This window comes from Cenococcum geophilum (genome assembly GCF_001692895.1).
Source record: "Cenococcum geophilum 1.58 unplaced genomic scaffold K441scaffold_5, whole genome shotgun sequence".
NCBI classification, from domain to species: Eukaryota; Fungi; Ascomycota; class Dothideomycetes; order Gloniales; family Gloniaceae; genus Cenococcum; species Cenococcum geophilum.
In genome coordinates, this window is record NW_027137563.1 from 3,518,482 (window position 1) to 3,530,307 (window position 11,826).

At 30.1% G+C, this 11,826-nt stretch overlaps 2 protein-coding genes across 2 annotated transcripts; both read right to left on the bottom strand.

The window, feature by feature from the left end:
* Positions 1–4,394: 4,394 nt before the first annotated feature.
* Positions 4,395–4,682, bottom strand: K441DRAFT_541517 (uncharacterized protein; the record flags this gene model as incomplete). The annotated part of the gene is made up of 1 exon (XM_067642651.1): positions 4,395–4,682. The coding sequence occupies one exon, from the start codon at positions 4,680–4,682 to the stop codon at positions 4,395–4,397; it is 288 nt and encodes a 95-aa protein (XP_067508603.1).
* Positions 4,683–11,268: 6,586 nt separating this feature from the next.
* On the bottom strand, positions 11,269–11,424 carry K441DRAFT_541574 (uncharacterized protein; the record flags this gene model as incomplete). Its single annotated transcript, XM_067642654.1, has 1 exon — positions 11,269–11,424. A coding segment is annotated over one exon (156 nt), but the record flags the coding sequence as incomplete, so codon positions are not given.
* Between the last annotated feature and the right edge of the window lie 402 nt (positions 11,425–11,826).

Consider the following 11,826-nt stretch of genomic DNA (forward strand, 5'->3'; position numbering starts at 1 on the left):
GGTGCCTGGAATAAGAGTTGCTATCTTTATAAAGAGGAACCAGGAAATCTTCACGTTTCAATTTAATAAAAACTTAACTTCTTAGCCTCCCTCTATAGAAGAGATTATAAGCACTATCCTTATTTACTGTCTTTATACACTTATATAGAGTAGTAAAGGGAAAGCAACCTAATTAATAAATTTCCCTATTATTATTAAAGTGCCGCTAAAGCACGCTTATAGGGGGATAAAACTCCCCTATCTAGCCGAAGCTCCCTAAAACGTCTTTTATTTCCAAGTAAGGTCTACTATAATCTAAATATTAGGGTTAAGAGCGAGCCTATTTACTCGTCCCCTATTAGAAGTATTAATTAATTAAAATAGTTTTTATCTATTTACTATAATGGGATAGAGTTTATAAACCGCTATAGTGAAGCGTTGCCCCCTATTAGTAATTGGGCATTACCTAACTATAATAATATAGGTAACTATAACTCTCCCGCCCCTTTAAGTGAGATTTTTTATACACCGTATAAGGATCCCTATTAACGACCTTACTATTATAGTTAAAGCCTAAGCCGGAACTTAACCAACTGTACAATTCTCCCTCCTCTTATAGTACTTATATTTGGCGCTTTGCCTTTAAAGAGATTATTAGAATGATTTAGGGAATTTGGGTTATATTATATATAATGCTTAGTAAATTATATATAAAGATAGGGAGCCTTTATATCGTTAGAATCTAGTACTTAGCCTTTTAAATATTTTTACTATAGCGTAAGCAATTAAATATTTAATTTATTATTAGGATTATATAAATAATAAACCTCTTCCCCTAATTAAACCTTAAATGGCGCGTATAGCGCTAGCTAAAGTGATATTTTAGGGAGGCGCTCTATTTCTATAGAAGGCACTAGCTAAAGTAATATTTTAGGAAGACGCTCTATTTCTATTAAAATAGTTATAGGCATATACTAAAGTAAGGGCATCTCCTACTATATAAACCTCCTATTAAAACAGAGTTGCCTCTTTAAGAGTAATACGTCCTTAGATCTATTATATAATCGTTTTCTCCCTAACCTAGACCTTCTAAGAAGCCTAGTATTGCTGTCTATAGTAAATATACTCCTATATTAGTTTGCAAAAGTATTAATATCTTCTTTAGTGCCCATATAGCAATGCTTATATCTTTTACATACCTCTAAAAGATATTTAGGGTTATAAAACGTTATAACGGTAAGGTTAGGAGCTAGAAACTTTATTATTCTCTAGAATATCTTTTTATATTGCGCTACTTACTTAGTTAGAAAGGATCTAAAGCCCTTAAGCGCCTAAGTTGGCTTATACGCGAACTCTACTCTTTAAAAGCCACTATTCTTATCTAATTAAATTATAATAATCCGAAGGTTACTAAATATATCTACTTTAATAATAAAGCCCAAATCTAGCTCCTTTTTATACTCCTTAAGCTCTTTTAATTTTTAAAAACCTTGGTTAATAAAGTTATCTTTAAGTTGCATATTATATTTAAGGCCCACAATCTTTATCTTCGCCGCAGAAAATGTATGTTTTGCTTAGCCTTAATATACCGCCATACTTTAATCGGCCTAGTTCTATAATTTACGTTATCGGCGTTTATGCTTAGTCTTTACTATCTATTTTAACTGCTCTTATTAATACTTGTGCTCTTCTTCTAACGATTTAAGGACCTAAAGATACTTAGATTGGGCTTATGTTATTAGCTAATCCACCGCCTCTTAAACTACTTTTTCCTTTTAAGACTTGGCTAACTCTAATGCTTAATGCAGTCTTTCCTCTTCTTACTATTAGCGTACTTACTCTAATAACTTAAGAGCTTTTAGATGCTCAGATTGGGCCTATAATTTTAGCTAATCTACCGCCTCTTAAACTGCTTTTTCCTTTTTAGACTTAGCCAACTCTAATGCTTAACGCAGTCTTTTATTCTCTTGCTATTAACGTACTTGCTCTAATAACTTAAGAGCTTTTAGATGCTTAGATTGGGCCTATAATACTACCTCTTAAACTACTTTTTTCTTTTTAGGCCTAGCTAATTACAGTGCATAATATAAGTTATTATTTTCTTCCATAACTTATTTTATCTCTATCTATATTACCTTTAAACGTTAAGTTAAAGTAGCAGTTTTATTCTTTAAAGCATTAGATACTTCTATTAACTTTATACTTTTTTCTTTTATTTTAATTCTTGCCTTCTCTATATATTGTTAGAGCGCTTTATAATCTCTTTCTTTTATTTATAACTTATTCCGCATTTCTTCTTAAATATCCTTTAATTTTTTTAGGCCGTTATTTAGCTCTAAGACTATAGCTATTTAGGCCTCTAGATTATATTATAATTACTTAATTTAGGTATCCTTCCTATTGCCTTCTATAGAGTCCTGTTAATATTTATTTTCTACTATTACGCTTTAAAGATATTTCTTCTTAGCTACGGCCGTATTAAGTGTTAACTGCTATTACATAAACTGGGATTTTAGCCTCTTTTTAGAAATCTTAAATGATATACTTTGAGCTGTTATCTCTTCTAGCTTATTACTAACTAGAGAGTACTCTTTCTTAAGATCCCTAATTTGAGATTTTGCCTTCGCTAATTAATTCTCTGTTATTATAGAAGTGGAAGCTATTAACTTCCTAGTAGTTTTTAAACTTGTTTTACTATCTTCTAACTCTTTAATTTGTAAATTTAATTAGTTTATTTTAATTTGCAGTTCTTTAACTAAGTGGTAATAGGTATAGTTATACGCATTAGTAGGACTCTATATTAGTATAGTATTTTAGATTAATAGTAACCAAGTTTCTAAAGTAAAATATGCATCCTTTTTTTAATTAGTTAAGTTTATATATAAAAAAGGGGGTTGGGTATACCTTAAATGACTTAAATCCGAAAAAGGTTATAAAGAAGTCACGTTTTATAAAAAAGGGTATAATATTGGCATTAGGACGAACCTTACTCCCATAAATATATGGGATGAAAAGGCAATTATTATCCTTTTTATAATTATCGTTAAAGGGCCTTCCATACCTTTTATTAGTGGGGAGGGGTTTAGAACTAGTAAAGTGTGGTAATTAAATACAGTTATCCTGATTTTTTAACTACTTAAAAACTAAGGTAATAGCCGTAACTTTTTACTTATTTATGGACTTTAATTAAGGATTAGCTTTTTGTAATAGTTAGATAATAAGTTCTCTTTTAAGATCTTATAACTTAAGCGTAAGAGCTATAGGAATCTAAAAGCCTTAAGTAATAGATAGATAGTTAAGGTTTTAATATAGAGCTAGACTTAGCTCCCTAATAATAGGCTTTTCTTTTTTAATTTCTTTTTAGGGAGTATATTAAGTTATATATAGGAAATTACAAAGATAAAACGCCTATAACAGTGTATAGCGAAGCCATCGGTCTTCTATAAATCTACGCTTTAAGCAGCACTACTAGCTCGTCTTTAAGAATAGTATAATTAAGTTTTTAGGACAATAATAGTAAGCTTTAAGGCTCTAATAAATTATTTATTTTATTTTATTGCTAATTAAATGCTTTAGTATAATATAATAAGGTTCTAGGTATTTAAGGTTCTTAAAAAAGGTTCTTAATAAAGGAATTAAATAATCTACTAAAGAAATGTTCTGTAAAATAAGGTCTNTTATTAACTNGTCTAAAATAGCTAGNAAAATCTTCCNNGACTCTATTAGCGNNGTAATACNATNTATATTAGCTTTTAAGATAGCTAGTATAAGTAGTTNTAGATTCCGAACNGTGTCTATATNTACTNCTAATAGGGGTAAATCTATATTACTATAGCTAATAATCTTCTTCTAAATTTTAGAGATATGGTTAAGTCTATAAAGCAGTTCCTAGTTTATTTAGCTAGCACTCTCTATAAGTAAGTGGAGAATAATATACCTTATTACACTTAAGCGTTAAGAATCTATGTAGCGCTCCGATCTGAATTGGTTTCTATAGGCCTTGCATTTCTACTAGGGCATTAAATACTATCGCAAAGTGGGAATTCTTAAGAAGTTGTTTTAGATTATTTGGTTTGGACCTATCTAATAGGGCCCACTATCTATTTTCTGATTTCGTGTCATTCTTGAGATAATAGTATTATATTTTACGAAATACTTCCCCATTTAACGGTTTCTATTTATTTAAGTATTCTTTAATTATCCTTATAAGGACTATTTATGGGAGATCTATAATAGATTCTTAGCTAGAATAGTAAGATACTTAAGTAAACGCGCTTATCTTTAGAGAAGAGCCTTACTATCTATTACTGGTTATTATTGTCTAAAAATTCTTTAGCAGCTTTAATATAATATAAGCCTCTAAGGCAGTCTACACTCCTTAGGCTAATAAACGGTATCGAGTTACCCTCCTAAAGTTAACGAAAATGTTGTTTATTAAGACCTAAAAAGGCTAGTAATAAGATAAGGGCCGCATTATCTATAATAGCATTAATGAAATTTTCTTTTTCTAGCCTTTTATAACCTACTCTTTTAAATATATTTCTAAGGCGGCGGACATTCTTTTTGGATGGTAACCAATGTTTTTTACGTATAAGAGGATAGTCGAAATTAAGTGCCCTAAGTTTTATTTTTGCTATACCTAGGTAGTTCCGCGCCTTAAGTATAGACAGCTTAAAGTTATCTATAGTTATAGGAAGAGCCATTACTTGTGCTAAGACCTTAATACTAATATAGGAGACTTAAAGCTTTTTTATAAGAAATATTAGTTAGAACCAAATATTAAAATAAAAATTTTAATTTAGTATTCTAATTGCACTATCTTATAGACTATAAAGCTGTATTAGGCGGTATAAAGTAGAATTAAATTTTTAGGAAACTATAAATATTTAAATATATATATATAAACAAATATTTAGAGGATTCCCTAAGCTCCACTCCTCTGTTTTATCCGCTTTTATTAATGGCGAAAATTCCTTAAATAACTATTAATTTTAAAAGCAAAGGTGCTATTACTAAGCACTGATAAGCTTTTAAGTCCTTAATACTAGAAGAGAGCCAGTATTAGAGCCTATTATTTATTACGCTAGTTAGTAAAAAAACAAAGTCTGCGGTTCTGTAATACCTACTAGGAAATACTATAGATAGAAAATTTCTAGCTAATACGTATAATTAAATCTACCTTTAGGAAGACCCTAAAACCTATAAAGATACCTCACTAATCCTTTTTATTAATTGCGAACTTTAAAACTATTCTTTATTATAGTTGCTTCTTTCCTATAGCAGTAGGGAGATAGTAATAAGAAAAATCTCTTAGTAGCAGCCTTTAAAACGTCGCAAAATGCTTGGCTTGTTATTATGTGATTAAGTACTCTTACCTTTCTCTAATATAGTCTGCTATTTTGTTACGGATCTAGGCGGACTAAGGGAGGTATCTAAGCTTATAGCTTAGTAAGCTGTTAAATCTCTAAGTTCCGATCTCCCCGTGCTCCCCTATATTCTACTAGTATTTAATATATCCTTACTAACCTTTAATAAAAATATTGCTGAATTAAAGTCTCTAGCTTTAATAACCGAAATAATGCAGAACTTTAAGTAATATAGTAAAGCTAAAGACGTAAATATAGATCTAAAGGCTTATTTTTATAGTATCTATATCCTTAGACTAAATTCGTCTATAAGCCTAGCGAAACGTTTATACGCGTTCCGAAAGCGAATTCTTTTTATATTAAAAGAAGCACGCGTCTTACGCCAATCCACTTAAGTTAAATTCCGTTTTAAGCATTTTAAGGCTTTATTAAGCTTGGCTTTAGAGCACTTCTACTTTACTATTACCGCCCTATTTTTATTTGTCTAAGTAGTATAACCTTATAGCTTCTTAAACGAGGGGTTCTCGGCGTGCCTTAGAGATCTTATTAAGTATATACCGTCTTAGGCATAGCTATAGCACTTTATTACCCTATTAGTAGTATTAGCGTTAATCCTATTAAGCTATCCCCTGGGTTCTTATTATATAACTCCCGCCCTAAATCTAGCTAACTAACTGATGCTAATTATAGACTTTCTTCCTACTTTTATCTTCTTAAAGCATTTCTCAAACGCTTATATCTCTGTAATGTAGGACTATGCTATAGATATAAGTATTTACACGAAATTTTTATTAGCGGTTCTAGATAATTTCCAGTCTATGTTTTAAATACTCTAATTAAACTCTTTATTAACTATATCCTAGATTTACACATAAAATATCGCAAGGCTTTGGCCCTAAGTAGTAGAGTTTAGAAACTATAAGTCTTGCTTCTGTTATCTAATGCGAATGCCTAAAAAGGTATTAGACTGCGGTTATGTACTCTATAATATATATATTAAAATATATAGAAGACGATTATCCTTAACGAAATACAGCTATTATCTTTTGTTTTGTGTCCTTTATGCCTTACCTTATAGAGCGTCTGATTTTTAATTTATGCCACCTAGTACTAGTATCTGTATTTTGAGTATAGACGGCGGAGGTATAAGGGGAGTTATATTCCTTATCTTTTTAATATATATTAAGCAGGCACTATCTAACTTTAGATATTTACTGCGAGAATATTTTAACCTTATCTATAGCACTTCTGCGGGTACATAAAAATGAAATATTATTAATAAGAACTTAAGTTAATCTAGTATTTAGGTAGGATGACCGCTATAGGGATAGGTCTCTTAGGGTGGAGCGCAGCCGAGTCGTTATAGAGATTTGAGGATGTAGTAAGTAAGACCTTTAAGCGGCGAAAATTTAGATCTACTTTACTTACTAGGTTATAAAAGATAATGTTAAGCTACGCCTAAGATGGCTAGTATAGCCTTACCGCCATCAAATTAGGCTTTGAGGCCGCTTTTGGATCCTATCTAAAGATGTTTAATCTACTAATAAATAATACTAGAGTTATAGTAACAATGATAACTGCTAAGGAGTTATAGCCTTATTTGTTTTGCAATTATAATAAGGGTAAGCGACCTAAGGAGATTGGTAAGTAAAGTACTTTTTTAATTTAATGCAGTAGCGTCCTAATTATATAGGGTATAGTTTAATCTAGGCTAATTATTTACAGCATAATATATCTATTAGTAAAGCGTACGTTTAGTTTAGGGGATATTTAGAATTAAGCTAATGCATTTTAGGGCATGTTGTACTTCTACTGCACCCTAGTTAGCTAATCTATTATATATCCTATAATTTAATACTAAATTAGAAAGGTTCTTTAAACCTAAAGTAGTAAAAAACCTTAGTACTTTTTAGGATGGGGGCCTTTAAAATAATAATCTAATTGTTATTACCTAATTGGAAAGTCTATTCCTATAGCCTAAAAAGGGCGAGCCTAACTTTACTCTCTTATTAGGGACCGGTATAACCTCTATGCTAATAGCTGCTAGCACTTAATCTTTAGTTATAGATTAATTTTACCTAAAACTCTTTAAAAGTTTTATGCGGAGTCTAGACAGCGAGGAAGCTTAAAAGAGGTTTATTTATACTATCCTAGTATAGTACTATAGTAGATATTATTGTCTTAATCTTTATCTTTAAGGACCTAAACCTCTACTTAATAACCTATCTATAGTAGGAGAATTAAAAAGCTAAACTACGGAATATATAAAATTAAGTTCTATAATTCCTACTATTATAGACTTAATATACGCTGCAATGTTCTACTTTAAGCTTAAATATCTCTTTTAGTATATTAACGGCCGTTATAAGTGCGTTAGTTATATATTTTACCAACTTAATCTCCCTCCTAGTAGGCGTTAATACTTATACTCTTAGCTTATTACTACATTATCTTAGTTCCTTATTTATAGTTATCCAATAGCTTATATATTAAAAGTACTAAAGGGTTATCCCCTATTTAAATAACGCGTGTAATTTATAGTTGATACCTTAAGTAAAAGTATTGCGATCTTTATTAGAGGGATTATAAGTATGCCTAGGTTAATAAGCGGATTTCCTATATATCTTAAAGATCTAATTAATTCGCAGTAACTTTACGCTCTATTTGGCCGGGTAGATTACTTAATACTTAAAAAGCCTCTTCCTTCTATTCTAGCAAAGCGAAAAATAGATAAACTATAGTAATTTATTTATTCTGGCAAGGTAATTACTAAGTTGCTTACTATATAATATTTCGTGCGTATATTAGTAAAGCCTTAGCTACTAGGCGGCTAGAAGCGAAATTATCCTATAAACTATATTAGAGCATAATAGCAAGTGTTCTGCTTAATTTAGATATCTGGCTTCCTCTAGAGTTAAAGTTTAAGTTATTAGCATTTAAATTATAGGAATTAGTTTCTTAAAATTATCTGGAAGGCGCTAAACTAACTAGGCGCTTAATACCTAGCTAACTATACTTTTAGTCTAAAACGGTATTAAAATAACTTAATTTAAAAACAAGTTTCCTGTTTTTGGCCTATGGCCTGCTTTAATAGTTACTTATTAGCTCTTGCTCTTATTAGTTACGACTTTAATTTAATTACTAACCCCTACTAGTCGCCTTTTATGCTTATAATATACCTTATAATATACATCTAATAAAAATATACCTCTACTAACTTATACAGTTCTTATATATAACATAATTGCTATTAAAAATCCTAAGTTAGTATTATTGCTATAAAGTCCTATTTGTAAAGTTAACCTAAGATTAGCCTTTATTAACGACCCAGGTAAGACCTACTAGAATTATTAGGCGCCTAAAATAGCGAAATATATAACAATAAGGCTATAAGATGCTTTAAGCATAATATACTATAGCCTATAAAGAGGGTAAAGGATTTCCAACGCAATAGCGGAAAGGAATCCTATTTTATTAAGTGGGAGCCTAGTATAATTAAGTTTCGCTAGCTTATAGAGAGGTGCTTTAGGAAGTTACTTAAAGATATAGCTAAGTTATACGATCCTATAATTCCAAATGACGGACTATACCGCGACCCTTGCGATATTATATTTTGGAAAGTAAACTGGTCTAATACCTAGGTTTTAGTTTCTAAGTTAAAAGGGGTAGGTAAATTAATTCACAATTATTAGATGGGAATCGGCGGTATTAGGTGAGTTTTCATGCCGATAGTACTTTAATTCTCGGCTTATCTAGTCATAGGTGCCTAGAGACTCGTAGATAATTTAGATAGTAGATTAGGAAATATAAACAGATAGCGGAGATTATAAAATTCACTAAATAATAATCTATAAGTATTAGGTCTATTCTTTTACCTATCTAATCTATTTAGTAATATATATACCCAAAATCTATAGTATTCTTTAATAATTTAGGTAGAATATATATATCTATAGAGCGTAATTAAGTTTTAGCTTATATTACTAGGTACTATAAAGGATAAAAGATAAGGGATAAGGGCCTTAATAGTTTTTAATTATTAGTAGAATTAATTTTGGCGGGCTAATATCGTAATATTTCTAGATTTAAGTATGGATAATATATACTAAGGTAAAAATAATACAATCTTAAATTCGTTAGATCTCCTAGAATACCCTACTTAATATATTTCCCATTTACGGCTTAGCTAAAATTCAGCGACCTAAATTTATAGATCTTTCCTATTTTTAGCGCCGCATTATATCTTATTAGAGGAAGCGCTTTATTACGAAACCTATAGGGGTTATATACTAAGTTAAGATTACTAAAACAGTATTTATTATTTAGAATACTTTCTATTTTCTTATTTAGATTTCCTACTTTATAAAATTATAATCTTAAATCTTAAAACGAATTCCTAAAACGCTAATAATACCCTATATAATAGGCTGCCAGCGCCTACCTAGCTAGTTAAGCTAAACTAGCAATAAGATCTAATCCTATAATAAAGACGTTAATCCTCTCCTTTATCTGCTTTGCGTTTGCTTTAGCGTAGTTAATCCCCTTTAATTAATCTTTACCTAGCCTTATAGACCTAATCCTAGAGGCGTAAGCAGGTCAAGAGCTTATATTTTAATAAGTTATGCCCTTATAAGTCCTATTCTATAACGCTAAATCTCCTTAGGTTATTAAACTCTTAAAATGCTATATATAAAGCTATGTTAAGTTTTTAGAACTTAACTTTTCTCCTAATTTCGGCTATAGCCCGACTATATAACTGCGTAGGCGATTAAATGGCCTAGCTTAGAATTCCTCTAAATACGCTAAATAGAATAGCCGCTATTTAATAGTAAGAATCTCTAACTTATTATTTAGAAGCTATAGCTAACCCTTTAAATTAAGGCAATATATTAGTGCGGAGGCCACATTATTCGCGCTATTAGAGATTTCTAGTAGAGTAGGCGATTATAAGGCCTTTTAAATGGATAGTAAAAGCGCTTAAGTTATAGTAAATTATAAAGGAAACTTTACTTAGGTAGGAATACCAGTACTACCTATAACTTGCTAGCCTATTAACTCTTCTAAAGAAATTCTAGAGGCGGTGTATTTATAGTATATTAGTAGATTTTTTGGAATTAGTTATAATATAGTTAAATTAGTTTTTAAATTTAATCTTTAAAATAGTTAAAGTAATATTATTCTTTACTCTACTTATAACTAACTTATAGATAGGGGCTAAAATTAATTTCTATTAAACGGATAATTAGGAATAAGAACTCTATTTTATTAAAGAGGGCTCTAGAAGCTCTCTATATATATAAGGTAAATCTAGGTAACTAAGACAAATATTATAGGTAACTGAGATAAAATAGGTAATAGAAACAGATAGTGAGATATAGGGCACTAGGCATTAAAGACAGTAAGATAGTAGTAAGGAAATCCGATTTAGATTAACAATTCCTCTTAAAACGAGTTCTATTTACCCCTATATTATATCTACCTAGACTATAAAAAGTTCTAGAAATACCCCTATATATCTACTATAGCCGTTTAGGTAAATTCCTACGTTATTCGCAATTAGGGGGAAAATAGCGGACGATATTAGCGTTAATCGCCAAACTATAGCTTCTGTGTTTGTTGGCTGAGTTAATATAATCTAAGTTGTTGAGTTCTATTTAATTTAAGGGAGAGGGTATGCTATTACAGAGGATAATAGGGCTTAACTTCTTAAAGTAAACCCCAAAGCGTTTTATATAAATTTCTCCTTAGCTCTACTAGCATTTAAGCTAAATACTATACTAGCATAGTAATAAGATTTCTTAATGGTTTAAGTATAGTAGAACTATTACGGGACGTGTGTTTTTACCTTATAATTAACTAGGAATTTCCCACTTATATTTACTGGATTAAATTAATTAAAACCTATATGAAACTGACTATTACTTTAATAAGGGTCTCTAAAACGGCTTTGCGTTAAGGTATAGTTAAGGCTAAGAAAATTAAATCTTAATATTGTCCCAACTGTGGCGTTAAGCGTATTTAGGGAAAAAGATAAATTCCTACGGTCTCTAACAGTTATATAAGCAGTAGGTTTCGCAAGTAGTAGAAGTTTGCTGGCTAAGGAACTCTATATACCTGCTACGATTCCTAAAGATCGCCCGCCTATTATACTGCTTATTTAATAGATTAATAAGTTATAAAATAATGCTGCTTTGGCACCCTTTAGTGAAATGGCATACTGAATTAAAGTAGTAATGATAAGAGTGGAAACAATAAATGGCTATATAATGCTTTAATCTAATAGGTGGATAATAGCTTTAATAGATATTTATATAAGATATTAGAATAAAATCCTTAAATAAGTAATTTAGTAACGTATTTAATAAAGTATAATTTAAAAAATAGAAATATTAAAAATAAAACTAAAAAATAGAAATTTTTTTTACTATAAATAGGAATGGTAGTTATAGAGGTTCTATAAAAGATCTTAACTCGCCCTTAA